At 38.4% G+C, this 21,399-nt stretch overlaps 1 protein-coding gene across 2 annotated transcripts in view; it reads right to left on the bottom strand.

Moving 5' to 3' along the window:
- LOC150077291 (mediator of RNA polymerase II transcription subunit 25-like) overlaps positions 1-21,399 on the bottom strand; it is a 763,048-nt gene that overhangs the window by 368,542 nt on the left and 373,107 nt on the right. For both annotated transcript variants that reach the window (XM_090386696.1, XM_090386697.1), the window contains exon 15: positions 14,255-14,431. In XM_090386696.1, coding sequence (XP_090242822.1) covers positions 14,255-14,431 — 177 coding nt within the window. The remainder of the gene's footprint in view (positions 1-14,254; positions 14,432-21,399) is intronic.

The following is a 21,399-nucleotide window of genomic DNA, read 5'->3' as shown; positions in this document are numbered from 1 at the left end:
TGAACCCCAAGAAGTTCACTTCTTTCTCCCACAGATCGGAAATCATATCCACAGTTTTGCTGATGATAGCACATTGCATTCTGACTTCCAGTTTGAGAAACCTTGCCCTGCACAAACAGCTTCAACTTCTTGAATATTCACTACCAATTCCTTAAATGCTGATCATGTAATTCTCCAGTGGGGCAAAGATAACTTAGTTGATTTCAATCATTCTAAAAACCAGTCATGCCTTACATCCCCAAAAAAAAAAAAAGGATTCTTCTGCTTCTATACCTTTGATGACACTCACTCTGATTTCTAGGCAAGATCATATATCTCTACTGGGGTTTACCCTGACTTCTGATCTCTCTTGGCATAAGCACATTACAAATATTGCTTCTTCTGCATTTAAAAAACTGGCTTTTCTCTTTTGCTCTCAGTGTTACTTTTCTTCCAAACAGATGTTCACTCTGTATAAATCGCAAATCTTTCCTACCATGAAATATTGTTCCCACATCTGGGGTGGAGCCTCCAAAACCTCTCTCAGGTTTCTAGATTCCATTCAAAAGAGGGCAGTTAGGTTAATTAATGATTCAGCTCTAACAGAGTCTCTCTACTATCTGTCTCATAGATATTCTGTTTCTGCTGCATGCCTTTTCTATATATATATATATTTGTGGGATTTGTCTTCTGAATTGGCTTCTATAATTCTCATGTACTCTCCATTCCCAAGCCGAACACATGCTGCAACCAGTCAACATCCTTTTTCTGTTCAACTTAAAACTCACTGAACAAACCTTTCTTTTTCCTCATTTTCCCCTCAACTTCCGTTTTCTGGAACAACTTTCCTTCATATTTATGTTCTCAAAATTACAACCTATAGAAATTCAAATCTAATGTCAACAAGAATCTTTTTACATCTTCTCAACCTTTAACCCATGCAGGGTACTGAGATATCATAGGTTCTAATATCTCTCGTGTTGAGGGGTTTCACATATATATATATATATATATATATATATATACATACACACACATATATACAGGGTCTCTCCAAAATATTGGTACAAATGTTTAGGGGAGGTAGGTAACATCTAAAGGAATGTGAATTGAACCCATAACCGGAAACGTCACCGTAAGTTGGTAGATGCCGCACGAAGAGCATGCATCGATATACGAACTGTGAGCTGGCAGACATGCATCTAGTGCATGGATTAGCAGAGGGCAATGGACAAGCCGTTCAATGAATTTATGGAGAATGCTTCCCAGACAGACATGTACCGGACTACCGTTTGTTTGCTCGTGTGCATCAAAATTTGTGCGATTATGGGTCAGAGGTAACAAGAGTAGTGTGGGCAGACCACGTTCGACGCGAACCGTAAGTTGGTAGATGCCGCACGAAGAGCATGCATCGATATACGAACTGTGAGCTGGCAGACATGCATCTAGTGCATGGATTAGCAGAGGGCAATGGACAAGCCGTTCAATGAATTTATGGAGAATGCTTCCCAGACAGACATGTACCGGACTACCGTTTGTTTGGGCGTGTGCATCAAAATTTGTGCGATTATGGGTCAGAGGTAACAAGAGTAGTGTGGGCAGACCACGTTCGACGCGAATTCCCACCATGGAAGAAAGTGCGTTGAATGCCGTCCAGAATAATCCTACCAGCACACGTGCCATTGCCTCTGCCTTAGGAGTGTCTCGGTGCAGTGTACAGCATGTCTGGCATGATTCCTTACACCCCTTTCATCTCAAAAGGGTTGTTACTGCTCCCCCAAGATCATCCTGCATGTGTGGCTTCTCCAAGAAAGTGTTCAAGACTTGAATTTTCCAGCTTATTTTTTGTTCAAGGATGAGGCTTATTTCACTCGGGAAGGCTTATTCAATCAGCACAATGCTCATGTGTGCGCCCTTGTGCGGCACAATATCGCTTCACAATAAATGGGTGGGTAGGTATGGTCGGTGACTGCTTAGTCGGCCTATGCCTGTTACCATCCCGCATGAACTCTGCTAAATATCGGATCTTTCTTGAACAAGTTCTACCAAGGTTACTTGATGATGTTCCAGCAAATGTGAGATGCAACATTTGGTTTCAACATGATGGGGCGCCTGCCCATTATGGAAGGTGTGTTCGTGACCATTTGAACAGGCTTTTTGGGCGTCGATGGATTGGCTGTGGTGGACCCGTTGCCTGACTCCCATGCTCACCTGATTTATCGAGCCTTGATTTCTTTGTGGGGGACCTCAAATCTATCGTGCATGAATTGCCTGTGGAGGCGGAAATGGATCTTGTGGCGAGACTAGTCTGTGCTGCTGCTACTGTCAAAGAAACATCAGGTGTGTTCGACTGTGTCCACCAGTCCATGCTGCGTCGGTGTCAAGCATGCATCGCATCTCATGGTGGAACCTTCATGTATCTGTTGTAACATCACGAAATGCATCCATCTCATACTCCATTGTTAATATTATGTCAAAGAAATGTTTGCCACTAATTACTGTCTTGTGTCATTTCTGCTTCTTGTGCCTCTGCTACTACTTTCCCGTGACATTTCCGGTTATGGATTTCTATGCGATTCACATTCCTTTAGATGTTACCCACCTCCCCTAAACGTTTGTAGCAATATTTTTGAGACACCCTGTATATATAGGGTGGCCACTGAAAGACTGAAGGGTTTGAAAAAGTCATAACTTGTTGATTTTTAATCTTTTTTATTTTCTTTTTTTACGTGTTATAGAGCATCCCTTGGAGATTAAAATGTGGCCACTGAAAGACTGACCACCCACCCTTTCAGAATCTTCTGAAGCAATGTTCTGGCGATGCCTAGTTGAGCAGAGTGATGACGGGTAGAGGCAGATGGATCCTCAAGGACACTCTACCGTACAGCTTCCACCGCTGCGTCAGTGCGCTTAGGACCTCTTCCCGGAAGATCGTTGACTGATACCGTTCTTTCAAACCGGGCAATTAGGTTCCGAATCATGTTATCGCTAGGAGGACTTTAAAATGTTGCCGGTATTTTCTCTGAGTTTCAATAATTGATCTTTCACTGGAATAGAAAAATCCAAGGAAAAATCCAAAAATCCAATTTACTCGTTGCTGGGCATCATACATGGCCATTTTAATCTCCAATGGATGCTCTATAACTTGTAAAAAAAGAAAATAAAAAAGATTAAAAATCAACAAGTTATGACTTTTTCAAACCCTTCAGTCTTTCAATGGCCACCCTGGACTATCTCCACCTCACCTAAGAAGACACAGTAGAACAATATGGCATATTACTGATCCTAGTGTCATGGACACAAATCATTTTAGTCCTTCATACTAATTCTGATAAGTTTCCCATTATTTTTCTCTAAGAAAAATGTTCCCTTTTAATCAAATTCCCCTCATTCGAACTCACCTGTCAAATCAAGTCTATCTTATGAAGATATTGCGGCGGTGCTTTTTCATTTATTTCATTAAGTCTCTCTCTCTCTCTCTCTCTCTCTCTCTCTCTCTCTCTCTCTCACTCTCTCTCTCTCTCTCTCTCTCTCTCTCTCTCTCTCTCTCTCTCTCTCTCTCTCTCACTCTCTCTCTCTCTCTCTCTCTCGGAATTATAGCCCTGTTAGTTTAACTTCTGTTTCAGCAAAAACAATGGTAGAGTCATTGGTAAAAGAAGTAAAGCAAGATCATCTAGACAAGGCTGCAATTATACTTGAGACACAGTATAGGTTTGCTTTTTAAGAGGAAATCTTGTCTGAACAAGATGATTGGATACTACGATGTGGTTACAAAGGACCTGTATGCAAAAAATAATTATGATATCACATATGTTGATTTCAGGAAAGCTGCCGATATTGTTACACATAAAAGACTGCTTTGCAAATTGGAGTAGTCTAGCATTAAGTCCAATTTCTGCTGTGGACAAAGGGATGGTTGAGTGGGAATCAATGGACACTGCTCTTCATGAATGTTATTAGTTTAGTTCCCAGAGTATAACGTTGGGCCTCTGTTGTTTTCTTTATTTATTAATGATACTGATAAAGTCATATCAGACTCAATGTCCAAGTTTGCAGATGACATAAAGGTTGGCAGAATTATTAACAACAGTCATCACAGTGAGCTACTTCACAAAGATCAAGGAAAATTAGATCAGTGGGCTGAGAAATGGCAGTTAAAATTTTAACATTGCCAAATGCAAAGTACTGCATATGGGTAGCATTAACTCCAGTGAATGTTTCGACTGTGTGGTAATAAATGCCATGAGCTGCCAGGACAGCTCATGGCATTTTGTCAATGATATACAGGAATTTTGCTAGCAGGGATAAGTAGGTGATTATCCAATTGTATAAGGCAATGAACAGGCCACATCTTGAATACTGCATACAATGCTGGGGGCCTCATTTTAGGAAGAATGTAGGGCTGCTGGAACAATTGGGCAATGGGATTGGTGAGGTAAACATCAGAATCTGGAGACTAGGCATCTGTGAGATAATCTGATTAAGGTGTATACGGCTTTGTATGGATGTGCAAGCTCAGTGCTGATGGGAATTTTCCTCTTACTCAGACTACATAAATAATGGGGCCTAAATTCAAATTGTGCAAGGAGGGTTTCGGAATAGATGTGCAGAAGTTTTCTCTTAGCCAGAGGGCGGTTGAGTGCTGGAAAAACACTTAAATCTTGTGGAAGTTGATGGCCTAATAATGCCCATTCAATTTTCCAGCAACATTAGCAGATCACTGATAGTTGGACCATTGTATTAAGTGGAACAATGATTCAACCCCTTCATTCTACTGTTAATATAAGTAAAGAAGTGTTTGCTGCTTTTTAGCATTAGTAGAGGCATATGATGCAAGCAAGCAAGCTTCTGCAGCATCAGCCAAAAAAAATAAATAAATAAAAAAATAAACTCTCATTTCACCCCTCCATTCATTCCATATGCCTTTCCAGTTCAGCCTTAAATTTATTTAGGCTATCAACTTCCACAACAAGAGATGGAAGTCTGTTCCACCAATTGACTACCTGCTGGCTAAAGGCAAATTTCCGCACATCTATTCTACAACTGCCTTTCCTCAATTTGAATCTGTGCCCCCTCAGCTTCTTAATCTGAGCAAGATGGGATTCTTCCTCCTATAAGAGGAAGAATCTCATCAGCATTCAGCTTGCTCAAGCCATTCAAGGCCTTATACACCTCAATCAGATCACCTTGCAGGTGCCTACTCTCCAGACACTGCAATTTCCAGAACTTAAGCCTTTCTTGGCAAGAGCATCCTTTGTTTCCCTCATCAATCTGGTTGCCCTTCTTTGTCTCATTCTAGCAACTCTACATCCTTCCTAAAATAAGGCACCAGACCTGTACACAGTACTCTAGCTGAGGCCTGACCATTGCCTTGTATAATCACCTCCCTGTTCCTGCTAATAAAATTCCTATATATCATTTACAAGACTCCATGATCTGCCTTGGCAGCCCATCTGCACTGCTAAGCAAACTGCATATTTGACTGCACAATTACCCTCCAGGTATTTTTCACTTTCCACTTCCCTGAGTGTAGTTCCACACAGTTGAACATTTCTCTTCAGTTATTGCTACCCATATGCAGTACTTTGCATTTGTCAAACTTCAGTTGCCACTTCTCAACCCATTTGCCCAACTTATCTAGATCCAGCTGGAGTAGCATACTGTTATTTTTCAGTATTTTTCCAGGTATTTTTCACTTTCCACTTCCCTGAGTGTAGTTCCACACAGTTGAACATTTCTCTTCAGTTATTGCTACCCATATGCAGTACTTTGCATTTGTCAAACTTCAGTTGCCACTTCTCAACCCATTTGCCCAACTTATCTAGATCCAGCTGGAGTAGCATACTGTTATTAACAACCCTGCCAACCTTTGTATCATCAGCAAACTTGGACATTAAATCTGATATACCTTCATCAATATCATTGATAAATATACAAAACAACAATGGGCCAACACAGAACCCTGGGGGAACTACACTAATAACATTTGTCCACGAAGAGCAGTGTCCATTGATTACCACTCTCTGTCTTCTCCCGCTCAACCAACCCTTTATCCATTGTAGCAACTTACCCTTAATGCCATATCTCTCCAATTTGTACAGTAGTTTTCCATGTGCAACAGAATCAAAAGCTTTCCTGAAATCCAAGTATAGTGGATTCTGGTTATTTAGGCCACCGGTTAATCGGGGCAGGTGTTTATTTGGAGAAAATCTTAAAAAATAGAATTCAATCGACAAAATAGCCAGGGTTTACTTCGCTTAATTGGGACAACATGCCGTTTAATCGGGGCAGGAGACCTCAGCACTGGATATTACAAAACTATTATCTCCGACTGTACCACGTGGTTCGGTCGGATTTCTGGAGGTCACAACCATAAAACAATAAAAAAAATTAGCAGTCACCTGTTTATTGGACTTTTCTGTTAGAGCAATCTATCATAAACGGTTAGTAAACTCGATTTTATTGAATTTGCGATAATACCGACAGCTGGAATTCTGTGGGTTATTATGGCAAAATATGTTTACACTTCCATGAAATCTTCAATCATATAAAAAAATTAATTTTTAGAATCTTCTCTTCAGTCCTATTTTTAAAGCTTCGTACTTGTTACTAAGTTCTTACTTTTGCATATTGTGTTACTTGCAATTTGTGTGTGCCATGTTCATTGTTATTGATTGCTTATCTTTTTACTGTTTTAATTTTAACTCCCACCCACAAATATAAGTGAACAGAAATGTCAACTAGTTAGTATTACATATTACAGTACGTATTAATTATTCCGATTATCAAGTATATTCTCCGAATTTTCATTTATCATTTAATTTTTTAATTGTTAAGGTAATAAATGATAAATATGTGCTTGATATATCTTTACTTTTATAGCTTGTGGATAATATTCCTCCTATTTTCGCTAATTACAATCACTGTTTAATAGAATTAAAATTCAATTCACAAACGTGATAACAATGAAAAGTGCTTACTACACATCGTACAGTGAACAGTACTTTACTATGGTGAGTCCATTGTAATGTGATTTGATTGTATAGTGAATCAATTGTAAAGCGGGGTCCACTGTATTTTTAACTATTTACGTGAAACTTCGGATAATTGGGGCAGCTGCTTAATCGAGCCAAACTGCACTAGTCCCGATGTGGCCCAAATAACTGGAATCGATTGTATATGATATCAAAATTATTTTTGGCATTCGGTTCCTTTGTGACCACATTATAGTATCCAATCAAATTGATCAGACAGGACCTCCATTTAACAAACCAAGGCTGTGTCTTAACTATTATTGCAGTCTTGTCTAGATGACCCTGCAATGCTTCTTTAACCAGTGATTCCATTATTTTACCCGGAACACAAGTTAAACTAACAAGTCTATAGTTACTTGTGTCACCTTTTTAACCCCCCTTTGTTAATTGGTGATACATTTGCACACCTCCAGTCTATGGGGACTGCCTAATTCCAAGGAAGCTCTCATAATTATGGCTAAGGGTTTGCTTACTTCCTTTACTCGTCCCATTATATGATTGAAGAGATCCAATCAACCCCAAGTGCCTTTTTTATGTTTAACTTCAACAATTTCTCCTCCACTCTGCTCTCAGTTATTACAAAATCACTTAGCTTCCTGTTAGACTTTGATAAACCTCTGGCACACCCCTAATTGAATAACTCCTCATGTGTGAATGTAGACACAAAATACTCATTCATTTGCATTTTGCATTTTTTGCCAAAGATTTCTTGTAATCTGCCCTAGTTTGTTTAACCTTCTTTGAGACTTGATTGCAGATTAGTTTATATCTGCCTTACGCTTCTGTCCCACCTGATATCTGACCCCATGCTTTCTTCTCCTCTAGTCTCATGTACTGATGAGACTCCATGAGTCTCATAAGTACATGTCATCCATTTAGGTCAAAGCCTTAAGAAGTATCTATGTTATGAAAAGCCTAGTAGCTTCTATGATTACTTCATTGAATATCAGCTTTAGCATTGGCATATGATGCAAGAAAGTAAGCTTAAACACCATCAGCCAAAAAAATAAAATAAAATAAAAAAACTTCTTATTTCACCCATCCACTCACTCCAAACATTTGGCTAATTTATAGCTTGAATCTATTAAAGCTATCAACTTCTACAATGACAGTTGGAGAGTTTGTTCAGTAATCAACCAAGTACTGGCTAAAGGCAAACTTCTGGACATCTAGGTTACAACTGTCTTTCCTCAATTTGAATTTATGCCCACTCAGGCAATTATTCTGACCAATATGAAGAACCCCATCAGCATGCTCAAACCGTTCAAGGCCTTACACACCCCAATTAGATCATCTTACAGGTGCCTAGTCCGAAACTGCAGTTTGCAAAGAACTGCAGAAACTGCAATTTGCAAAACGTAAGCCTTTCTTTGTAAGAGAATCCCCTTTGTTCCATTCATTAATCTTGCTGCCCTTCTCTGTACTTGTTCCAGCAGCTCTACATCCTTCTTAAAATGAGGCCTCGAGAACTGTACTCAAGGAGTGGCCTGACCATTGCCTTGTACAAGGGGATAATCACCTCCTTATCTCTGCTAGAAAAATTCTTGTATATCAATGACAAGACTCCATGAGCTACTCTTGCAGACCATCTGCACTGCTCAGAAAACTTCATATCTGACAGCACAATTACCACAGGTCTTTTTCGTTCTCTATCACCGTCAGTGCAGTACCACACAATTAATACTTTACTCTGGAGTTACAGAGTAGCGTACAAACACTAATGTGTTTGTACGCTACTCTTGCAGTAGCGTACAAACACTAATGATTGTGGCGTACTTTCATTCGTGTCCTTGACAACCCTGCCAACCTTCGTATCATCTGCAAACTTGGACATTAAGCTTGATATACCATCATCAACATCATTTATAAATACGGAAAACAATAATGGACCCAAAACCGAATCCTGGTGACTCCATTAATAACATTAGTCCAAGAAGAGCAGTGTCCATTGATTACTACTCTCTCTTCTTCCACTCAACCATCCCTTTATCCATGCCTCCAATGCCACACTGCTCCAATTTTTGTGCAGCAGTCTGCCATGTGCAACATTATTGAAAGCCTTTCTAAGATTCAAATATATGATATCAAAGTTATTCTCTGCATCCAGTGCCTTTGTGTCCACATTATAGTATCCAATCAAATTGGTCAGAAAGACTTCTGCTTAACAAACCCGTGCTGTGTCCGAGCTATAACTGAAGTCTTGTCTAGATGATCCTTTTGCATCTCTTTAAACAGTGCCTCCATTAATTAATATCCTTGGAACAGAAGTTAAACTAACAGGTCTGTAATTACTTGTGTCACCTTTGATTTTCGTTTATGAATTGTGGTCACATTTGCACATCTCCATCCATGGGTACCTCCTCTGAGTCCAAGAAAGCACTCATAATTATGGCTAAGGGATTATTGCTTACTTCCCTTGCTGCCTCCTTTAATATAACTGGATAGATCCCATCCTTCCCAGATGGCTTTCTTATGTTTATCTTCAACATTTTCTCCTGCAGTTATTACAAAATCATTAGCATTAGTAGAGGCATTTGATGCAAGAAAGCAAGCTTATGCAGCATCAGCCAATAAAAAAAAAAAAAAAAAAACCACTTCCACTTCACCCCTCTGTTCGTTCAAAATACCTGTCCAGCTGAGCCTTAAACTTATTTAGGCTATAACCTCCACTACAAGGGATGGAAGTCTGTTCCACCAACCAACCACCCCCGCTGGCTAAAGGCAAATTTCCGCACGTCTATCCTACATCTGTCTTTCCTCAATTTGAATTTATGCCCTTTCAGGTGATTATTCTGAGCTAGAGGAAGAATCCCATCAGCATTGAGCATGCTCAAACCATTCAAGGCTTTATACACCTCTATCAGATCACCTCGCTGGTGCCTAGTCTCCAGACACTGTAATTTGCAAAACTTAAGCCTTTCTTCGTAAGAGCACCCCTTTGTTCCATTCACTAATCTTGTTGCCCTTCTCTGTACTCCTTCCAGCAGCTCTACATCCTTCTTGAAATGGGGCCTCCAGACCTGTATACAGTACTCTAGGTGTGGCCTGACCATTGCCTTATACAAGGGAATAATCACCTCCTTATCCTTGCTGGAAAAATTCCTGTATATCATTGACAAGACACCATGAGCTACTCTTGCAGCCCGTCTGCACTGCTCAGAGAACTTCATATCTGCCTGCACAACCATCCCCAAGTCCCTTTCATTCTCTACCACTGTCAGTGTAGTACCACAGAGTTGATACGTTGCTCTGGGGTTGCTGTTTCCCATGTGTAGTACTTTACATTTGTCAATGTTAAACTTCATTTGCCACCTCTCAGCCCATCTGCTCAACCTTTCCAGATCCTGTTGCAGCAGCATAGTGTCAGTAGTGTCCTTGACGACCCTGCCAACCTTTGTATCGTCTGCAAACTTGGACATTAAGCCCGATATACCATCATCAATATTATTTATAAATACAGAAAACAATAATGGACCCAACAATGAGCCCTGAGGGACTCCACTAATAACATTAGTCCACGATGAGCAGTGTCCATTGATTACCACTCTCTGTCTTCTCCCCCTCAACCACCCCTTTTATCCATAGCAGCAATTTGCCTCCAGTGTCACACTGCTCCAATTTGTGTAGCAATCTTCCATGTGCAACAGTATCAAAAGCCTTTCTAAGATCCAAGTATATATCAAATAATATCAAAGCTATTCCCTGCATCCAGTTCTTTTGTGACTGCATCATAGTATCCAATCAAATTGGTCAGGCAATCATCTAGCTCACTGCCAGAATTTAATACACCTCTGGCATTACAAAATCATCTAGCTCACTGCCAGAGTTTAATACATCTCTGGCATTCCTCCCCACCGAATAACTCTTCATGTGTGAATGTTGATGCAAAATACTCATTTAGTTTGTTAGCTACCTGACCAGGATCATCAATAGTTGAACCATCAATATCAATTGACCAATCCGATTTATTCCCTTCCTTCTAGAGTTTACATAAACAAAGAACTCTTTGCTGTTTTTCTTTGCATTTTTGCCGAAGATATCTTGTAATCTGCCTTTGCCCTACCTACCCTCCTTTGTGACTTGGTTAAAGACCAGCTTATATCTAAAACAGGCTTCTGTATCACCTGTTAATTTATATGTATCCCATGAATTTTTCTCCTCTGTCATATGTGACATTAGTTCATCTGATCTCTATTTAGGCCTAAACCTTGAACAATATTTCTTAGTTGGTATGAAAAGCCTAGTAGCTTCCAAGTTTAATTGTTTGAATGCTTCCTATTCTTAATTTGCTGTTGGTAACATCATCAGTTGGTCCCACAGTGTAGATTTTAAAAACTGTCTCAGACCACTGTAGTCACCTTTACGAAAGCAAAAACCCTTCCCTTTTCCCCTGATGGTAGTTATCTCTTTGTGTAAATCGCACTTTAGTATACTGTGATCACTGCCATCTAATTGGTTCCTTTATTTGCAGATTCTTAATGCATGAAGAATTACTGCTGATAATCAGATTCAGAGTATTACTCCCTTTAGTTGCCTCTCAAACACGCTGCTGTAGAAAAAAAGCATCCAAAATTGAAAAGAAGCCAGCAAACTGCTTCATTCAAGCCAGAAGAGAGACATGAACAAGAAACATGAACCTTCTGTAAGCAGATAACATGCCTAGACTGGACTTATCAGCTTACTTGGTTTGATTACAATTACTTTTACCAGAAGTTCTTTTTCTTGAGTTCATCAATTTAATTTTTTCTTCTTTCAAAACTTTTGGACCACAAATTGGATTTGTACAGAGTGCAACTCACTAGTTATCAATTTAATAAATCTGAAAAGGGCTCATACTGTTTTCTCAGCACTTCTAACCTCTTCTTTAAACAGTTACCTGTTCTAAAAGTCTAGTGCCACATTTAACTACAAATGAGCAATGTGTGCACACACTGAAAAGTGTGTACACATTGGCATGCATCAGCTGAAATTGCTTAAATCTATCTTTCCTTTTTAGCCCTTCTTTCTAGATATTAGTAAATTTTGACCAAATATTCATCCACTTTCACAGATCCTTTTTCAGCACAAAAATGAATATGACGACAAGTACAGTCAATACCGTCACATGCTCAATCTCCTCTTTTAACACCCTTGATACTCCATTTTTAGGCTTATTAAGATAGGTGCATTATCGGCACTAAGTGCTAGACAGTTTTTTGAAGGAATCTCCCATTCTTTCGGGTTAATCAGATGTCCAAAGTTATACTTTGTAGAGTCTCCTTCCAATGTTGTTACTGAGAGAAACTTGCTCTTGATTTTATTACAAAAGACCACCACTATGGGATACAGCTTGGTATCTAATTCACTTTGACTACTGCCATCTTTAACAACAGAAAATGGCTTCCCACTTCTCAGAGCTATCACTAACTCTTCTATCGTGCAACTTTACTAACAATTCCTGTTTTTGTTGTTCTACAACCACATTTAACATCATCGTCAAGAAATGCATTTACTTTTGCATTTCTTTCTATGCACTGCCTACTGTTACTACACTCATTTGTTTGCAGATATCTGAATTACATTATATTTCCTGATACTTGTAATTGAAAAATCACATCTGCATATGGTACATAAGGCAAACTTTTTTTCTTTCTTTTTTTTTTTTACTTTTTTTACTTTACTAATGGAAATTTAAAAACTAATAGAAAGGAAAATTTTTACTAATGGAAAATCTTACGTATATGTCTTCTTAATTTCATAGCTTATTTTTTGTGAAAAGAAAAAGATGGTGGAAAAAGCAGGTTTTTCAAAAAGATGGAGAAACGTTTCACCAATAATATTACAACAATCAGGTGGAGGGCAAAATGGTAAAAAAAAAAAAAATCAAGGTTCAAACTGTTAAAAAAAGAAGATTCTATGTTGCTAATCCAGACAGTTGGGAGCTATGCAAACCATATTATTATCACGATTTTTTTGGAGATGTATTTGAATTTGTAGCAAAATTTAAAGAAAAAAAAAATATATCTACTGATGGCTGCACTACAATTTTCTAGAAACTGGCATCAAATGGAAAGGAAACATTTTAATGTTGCAAAAAAAAAAAAAAAAAGAAAACCACCCTTTAAATAAAATAGCATTATTACCTACCAGGAACAAAATCAATAAGACATTTTCATAAATGTTGGCTCTACTAAATTTTCTAAACTGAAGTCTCTTTGACGTGTAACACAAGAGCACACAGATTAACATAAATGGATATTTAAACAGATTCTTATTTCTGAATGACTGCACTCTTAATTTCACTTGTTTTTAGGTAGTTTTGGCCAATTTATTTAGCTTATATAAACTTTTTATCTAGATAATTATACATATCTTTGTATTTTGCATTCTCTCCCAATTTTCAGCAAAAAATTTGTCATGTCAAACTGAAAGGCAGCAGTTCAATCAATCTGTATTCCAACATGTCTCAATTATTAATAGAGGAGCTTACAATGGCATTATTCTTGGGAAAAAAAGCAAAAAAAAAAAAAAAAAAAAACAAAAAAAAAACACGGCATCTCATTTCATTCTTTATGGGGCATCAACATCATTCCATCAGTTTTAACTACTTCCAATATTAAATTTACTTATTGGAAAAATCAAAATTTTAAAATAGGTAGCTACTGACTGGGAATCTGCAATACATTACTAAGTACACCTACTCTACCCAACATGCCTATCATCATATCATACAAAAATTTATGATGGCCAGTAGGATGCAATCAGTTAATTTAATTATGCATAATCAGTAAAGGATATGTTTGCAATTATTATTATTAGCCATATGGTGCAAGGAAACCTGAGGCTTATGCTGCACCAGCCAAAAAAAAATTTTTGAGTTACCCTGTGTGTGTGTGTGTGTGTGTGTGTGTGTGTGTGTGTGTGTGAGAGAGAGAGAGAGAGAGAGAGAGAGAGAGAGAGAGAGAGAGAGAGAGAGAGAGAGAGAGAATGCAGAAGGAAATCACCAAGAAAGAGAAGCATGATGATATCCAGCTCAGGACCCTGGGTGTGCCAAGCCCATACTCACCAGATGTGAGACCCTGGGGTTAATCTAATACTTCTTTTGGATTATTATGAATCCATTTAGAACAAACATACATTATAGACCTACAAAAATCATTTTCCAAAATCAGAAATAAACAAATAAAAAAAAAAAAAAAAAAAATTCAAATCAGAAATTATATCAGAAAATATAAATAATAATAGTAATCATATTTTCCCACCATTTTCTGTTGTTTGGCCTGTTGCTGTTTGCGATGATTTTCATATATCTGACGCATCGCAGTATAAAATGTTTCTTGATCATTGGCAATGAAACCCATGAATAATCTCTTTTCTGGCACATATAAAACCATCATGATCCGGATATCACACACTCCACTAAACTGAATACAACCAAGCTGAAATTAAAAAAAAAAGAAAAGAAGAAAAAAAATTAAAGATATATCATTCATACTCAAGCTACATTATTACTATTTATATTATTGAAATTGAAATTCTATAAGTAAGCACATTTTAAACTAAAAGAGCTATCCTTTAACTAAACAGCTGAGAGTACAAATGAATTTTTAAATATTTTTAAACAAAAATATTGAATTAGACTAAATTTTATACAAAAAAAGTTATTTTATAAAATAAATAAATAAAAATTTATTTTATTTGTGGCTGGTGCAGCATAAGCCATAGGCTTCCTTGCACCATGTGGCCATTGCTAATACTAAAATGTTAAACATTAAGAACAAAATTTAACATATAGACTAAAAGACAGTTTTAGTACTAATCTGACTGCATTAATCTGACATACGGATTAGTGCAATCGCATCATTTTTATGTGTAGTAAACTACCAAGGTAGATGAATTGGCATCCTTTTGATTATATCTCATATCGTGAATACCTTTCACAACGAGTTTCCTGATATTGCACTACCTCAAATAAGTACCGCTTCCCCAATGCAGAAGACACCACCCAGACAGCATAGTTTCAAGGCTTTCTGGCCTTCTCTTCGACGGGTGGGCAGGTACCTTGGTGTTGCAATAGTGACAACTCAGTTATGAAATATAACTCCACAATATGAGAGAGGCCTGATGGTATGCAATAGTTTAGACCAACATTTCCCAAACTGTTCTGTGGGATGTGAACAAGTGTCCAGTGAAAAATCGTAATTAATAATTTTAAAAAAATAAAATGAAATAACCAAATTTTCCATATTTGTAGCATAACACCACTTTTCTATCATTATAATTTTTAGCACTTTTTTTTTTTATTTTTTTATGTGAAAACATCTATGGCGGCACTAGAGTAAAATCAATTGGTAATGAAATTTTCTTGTAATGGAAATGACTGTTAACGAAATTTGTTTTATGGAAATGAGGCAAATGATGTCACTTCCTATTTGGTGGCTGTTAGATTTTAAATGACACAAATGATGTCGCTTCCTAAATAGTGCTAACTCAATCACTAACTAAATGATGCCAACTCAGTCACTAATGTTGATTCAGTAGAGTAAGCAGTGGGTAGGAATATTATGCAAGAAAGCTGTTAGTAATATTATGCAAGAATAAAATGCAGACTTTAATAAAATCTGCTTCTCGAGATTATGATCAGCGTCAACCTTCTAAGTAGTGTAAGTAAGTTTCGATCAAGCCGTTCAAAAATTTAAATGGTTTTATCAATTGCGATAAGATTTTGCGATAATATTGTGCAAGAATAAAAGCAAATTATGCAAGAAAGCAGGTAGTAATATTATGAAAGAATAAAATGCAAGATTTTGATCAACATCAACCTCCTAAGTAGCATAAATATGTGGGAGCGAGAGTAGCCTTGTTCAGGTGAAGTTTTTACGGCTCCGGAAAATAGAAGTTTTTTCTGTTTTATTAACTTAAATTGGCATATTAGCTTTATATTCCTAGTTATGATACTTAGTTTAAATTTTAACTTAGATAGAGATTTTGTAGGTTATTACTTAGTAATATTAAGGGTATCCAATCAACGAGTTTGACAAGTTTTGCATCTCAGGTGAATGGTAAGTTTTTTAGCAGTATTTAGCTGCTTTATTGACCAATTGTTATATTAAATTATTTTCTATAAGTAGCTTATAGACCTAGTCAAGATCCCTGGTTTATTCTGAATTGAGACAGCGAGATTTGGGAAGTTAATTAATACTTAGTGTCTGTAGATTTACTGTTTCTAACTTGCCGCCATTGTTATACGATAAACGTTATATCCCGTACTAGATAGCGTTAGCTTAGTATAGTACAGTATATAATATTATCAATTAATCAGTAAAATTTATTAATCTTGTTAAACTTCATTGTCAATTAAATCGTGCTTTTTAACTAAATACATATGACTTAGATTTTACAAACGTCAATTAAAATTGTCAATTAAATTGACACTTGTAATTGCAAGGGTGCTTGCCCTTGAGAATAATGCATCTGGGAGCTTGTCAGGGACTCAAGATTCCAGCAATCTACCAACTGACGCACTCCCAATTCAGGCTTCAAAATAGTAAAATCAAATTCAAACTACTCTGGTTCAAAAGGACTTTGTTTTATTAGGAGACTCCATTGTCAGGGAAACGGGGAATATTTTTTGTAATAAGGACATGTAGAGTAGAACCAGGATATGTCCGCCGGGAGCAACTATTAATGATGTCACCAACAGATTGTCAAATTTTAAGGGGGTAAAGAGAATATTATTATTCATGTGGGGAGTAATGATATTAAACATACACGATCTGACAATTTGTTGGAAAAATACAGGACCATGCTGAAGAAATGCATCGAGCTAGGGCACAATGTCTATGTGTATTCAATTCTGCCCAGAGACGATAGGAGGGATTATATGTTAAACGCCTTGTGGATTAACTCAAGACTTGGACTCTGCAAGGCTTTTGGGGGGAAATTTCTATCAGCTTGGCCCACACTTGTAGGTAGAAAGAATTCATTTTGCAGAGACAGGATAGGTGGTAGATGACTCTCATCGACCGGTGTAATACCACCACTTTGCTTATTGGAGGCTTGAAATGGTGAAACCCATGTTTAGTCTCTAGAGCAATGTTTCCGGCATCCCCCACCCATACTTCTCTTTTAACCCATGCATTCCTTTTTAACCCAAGCACGGTACTAAGTACTATAGGTTCTAATACCTCTGGTGTTTGGGGTTCACATAAAAAAAAAAAAAAAAACACTTAAACAAAGGTGGTGCAAAAGTTTTTGCCAGTACTACTGAGGATACCTTAAAGGTTCAGGGAAACTGCTCGTTGGGGGGGGGGGGGATGTGGGTAATATTCATACATGTTTATCTGATAATATTGGTCAAAGTAACACTTGCACATACCTCAAGAGTTCTTATCTGTTTCACCAACTGGACATATTATCTAGATGTTCTAACAGTAAGTCTTAATTGTTTATATAGTAATGTTAGAAGTGTCGTCAATAAAATGAGCGAATTCGAACTGCGGGTTAAAACAAGTAATGCGGACATAATAGGGCTTACGGAAACGTGGTGCCACCCGGAAATAGGAGATGATGCATATTAGTACGGCTTGTATAATGTATTTACGTAGGTGGTAGATGACTTTCATCAACTGGTGAAATACCACCACTTTGCTTATTGGAGGCTTGAAGTGGTGAAACCTATGTTTAGTCTCTAGAGCAAAGTTTCCGGTACCCCCTCCCCCCATACTTCTCCTTCAACCCATGCACGGTACTAAGTACTATAGGTTTTGATACCTTTCGTGTTGGGGTTTTCATAAAAAAAAAAAAAAAAAAAATTTAGGAAGGATAAGGTAGATAGAAGGGGTGGTGGGGTAATGCTTCTTATCAGAAGCAGCCTGTGTGTGTGTGTGTGTGTGTGTGTGTGTGTGTGTGTGTGTGTGTGTGTGTGTGTGTGTGTGTGTGTGTGTGTGTGTGCGACGATAGCTTTCCCGGCTTCAGAACTTTCACGTGCTAGTACAGAATCTGTATGGTGTGATATAGTTGGAAACAAAGGTATAATATGTGAGTAGGAGTAATCTACAGACCAGGTGATCGTGAAGATTATGACGAAAGCTTCTGCATGCAAATGGAATGACCAAGTAAGCATCAATGTCTTATTATGGGAGATTTCAATTTGCCTCTAATTGATTGGAGAAAATGGAAAGGAAACTCGACATGGGGCACAAAATTTTTAAATGAACTAGATGACTGTTATTTGTATCAATGTATCAGGGAAAGTACTAGAGAAAAGAATATCCTAAAAGTCATCATCACCCATGAATCAGATGACATAACAGGGCTGACAGTAGAGGAACCAGTAGCAGGAAGTGATCACGAAGATCTACGGTGGATGATGAAGAGAGAGGTAGCAATAGTAAAAGGCAAAGGAATGGGTTATAATTTCAGAAAAGGAAATTATGATGGCTTAAGGTGCTACATGGCCTCTATTAACTGGGTAGATATCACACAGAGAACGAATACAATTGAACTGTAGTATGCTTTTAAAACATTAATCACAGATGCCTTGAATGAATATTTACCATTTAAAAAAATACTCCACGAGGAGGGTTCCTAGTTGGATGAATAGTGAAGTTGCCACATTACTTGAGCAGAAAAAGGTGGCATGGAATGCCACCTTTTTCTGCTCAAAAAAATGATCATCTATTACAGATCATCTTGTGATCAAGATGATCTGTAATAGAGCAACAGAAAAGGTTCGAGACAAAGGCAGTTTATGAGAAATCGCTACCAAACAGAGCAAAGAGGGGGGAAAAGGAATTCTTCACATACATAAATGCTAAGAAGAGCAGAACAAACCAGATCGGACCTTTACGTAAGGGAAAGGGGATAGTATTAAATACACCAGCTGTCATTGCAGATGAACTCAACAGTTATTTTGCATCGATATTTACAGAATAAAAACCTTTTGTGGCAATGGGAAATTGTGGGAGCGAAGTTGAAAAATATGTAATTAATGATATTGAAATTTCGCAAGATTATTTAATGAAAAAACTTTCAAGCCTAATGGCCAGTAAGGCTGCTGGAGTTGATGGAATAACTCCTATATTCTGAAGGGAGGCAGCAAGTGAGTGAGGCTAATTATGCAAGCATCACTAGACTCTAGGGAGATTCCGTTGGATTGGAAAAGTGCCAATGTATCTCCCATAAATAAGGGTGGTTCTAAGAGTGAAGTGGGAAATTATTTACCCGTCAGTCTGACTTCAGTGGTAGGGTGGAATTCAGGACCATTTGGATAGAATTGAAATTCTCAAGGATACTCAGTATGGTTTTGTAAAGGGAAAATCATGTTTAACTAATCTGGTTCACTATTTTGAAAGGGTCCACTCACGAGCTGGATTTAGGGATTCCGTGGTACTACACTGACATAGTGTTTTGTGGAAGGCGCCACCGGTGGTTCCCACATCTGCACTATGGTACTTTGGGAAGAATTTACAGAATCTCTGTAAATGCCAGAAAAAGTGTGGTGTCTGGTTTGTGACAGAGTAGTGCTGTGGTCTGTTGTTCTGTCTCTGGCTGCTTAGCCGCAAGGCCCCTAAGGGAACCCCACGTTGCCCGCCACCACCACTGGGAGGTGAGCCAGGCTGCCCATTATACTCTGGCTGGCATCCGCCAGGGTTGCCTGAGCTTCCTGACGGAGACAAAAAAAAAAAATAAATAAATAAATAAATAAAATAAATAAGTAAATAAAAATAATAGAAATAAAATAAGTAAAAAAGTAATAGATTAAAAAAAATAATAATAAAATAAAATAAATAAATAAGTTAAGTAAAAAAAAAAAAAAGTAATAGATTAAAAAAAAAAAAGAGAGAGAGAGGGGGGCATAGAAAGGATTTGTGGGGGAATGAATTTGGGTGGGTTGACAGGGGAGATTAAATCCACCCTAATTTAGGCGAAGTATAGGAAAGAGTGTGGGTTTAACGTCACAGGGGACAGGTGCTCCTGTGTAATTGCCAATGGCATAGTGACTGTAGATCCCGCACTGAGGTCAGTGCCAGCAATCCCGCACCTAGTTCGGTGCCAGCGGTATATCTGGCACTGAGGTCAGTGCCAGCAATCCCGCACCTAGATCGGTGCCAGCGGTATATCCTAGCCATTTCAGTTTTGTGATGACTTTTAAATCCGGCACTGCGAGGAGTGCCAGCATCCCGCACCTTGGATGGTGCCTGCAATAGATCCTATCCTGTTAGGGTTTGCATGATTATGTCTGCGTTTTTCCGAGGGAATGGACAGTTAGTGCACGCCAGTCCGGTTTAGTTCTTGGGCTCTCAGTTCTGCAATCTTAGCTCGCCTATGTGCAAATGTTTCTTGCGCGCAGGTGGTTAATGCCTTATAGGTATCTTCCTCGAATAGCAGAGTGGATTCTTAATTGTGAGGGTTTGTATTGTGGTGAGGAATTTAAGCCTAATGTTGTCCTAACTGGGGCACTCATACGTGAGGTGCCCCCAGGACTCCTCTTCGCCGCAGTGGCAACATGGATCATTCTCGATTCCCATGGCGGTCAGTTTTTGTTGGAAGGATCCATGGCCGGTGATGATAAAGGTCACATGGAGGCCAGGCAAAAACCAGGGTGGAGGTTCTGGGTGAGTTGAACTTATGGATGGAAGGAATCGTTTTGTGATGGCCCCTTTTGTTGTAGTGTCCCAGTCATGTTGCCATATGTCTTGTAGATGTTGTGTTATCCGTTGTCTTTCCTGCCTGGTGCCGTTTGTGGTGTCAAGTTGAAAATTTAGCAGTTGGGTTGGAACTCCCTTCCTTAAGTGATAAAAAAGCCCTCTTTTAACCACTTCTAAGTATAGTGGCGGACATCCAGTTAATACCTGCAGAGCAGGGGTGCTGACGGTGCGGCACGCCCTGCAAATTGAAAGGAGCATGAATCTCTCGACTGAATCCAGCTTACGTTTATTTCTTGCTAGGATGGCTTTTCGGTACCAGATGGAGGCACCATAACACACAATTGGCACATATGCCCCTTGGTATATCAGAGTAAGCGCTTTGTGCTTCAGACCCCAGTCTGCCCTGCTGACTCGCCTTATCATAGCACTGTACCTTTGAATTTTGTTGGCTAGATACTTTAGGTGTTGGTGGAAGGCAAGCCCCGTGTCTAAGAAGATACTTAAGAGCTTGACTTCAGTGTGCAGCCGTATGGGCATAAAGTTTAATTTTATTGTAGGTGGTCTCGTGATTTGTAGCCTGCCTTTACTACACTGACAGTGGTAGAGAATGAAAAGTACCTGGGGATAATTGTGCAGGCAGATATGATGTTCTCTGAGCAGTGCAGATGGTCTGCAAGAGTAGCTGATGGTGTCTTCTCAACAATATACAGGAATTTTTCTAGCAGTTATAAGGAGGTGATTATCCACTTGTATAA

Source organism: Mastigoproctus giganteus, chromosome 12 (assembly GCF_048544385.1).
Source record: "Mastigoproctus giganteus isolate SK-2022 chromosome 12, ASM4854438v1, whole genome shotgun sequence".
Classification (NCBI taxonomy): domain Eukaryota; kingdom Metazoa; phylum Arthropoda; class Arachnida; order Uropygi; family Thelyphonidae; genus Mastigoproctus; species Mastigoproctus giganteus.
The sequence above is the reverse complement of the archived record's forward strand: the minus strand, read 5'-3'. Positions and strand labels throughout refer to the sequence as shown.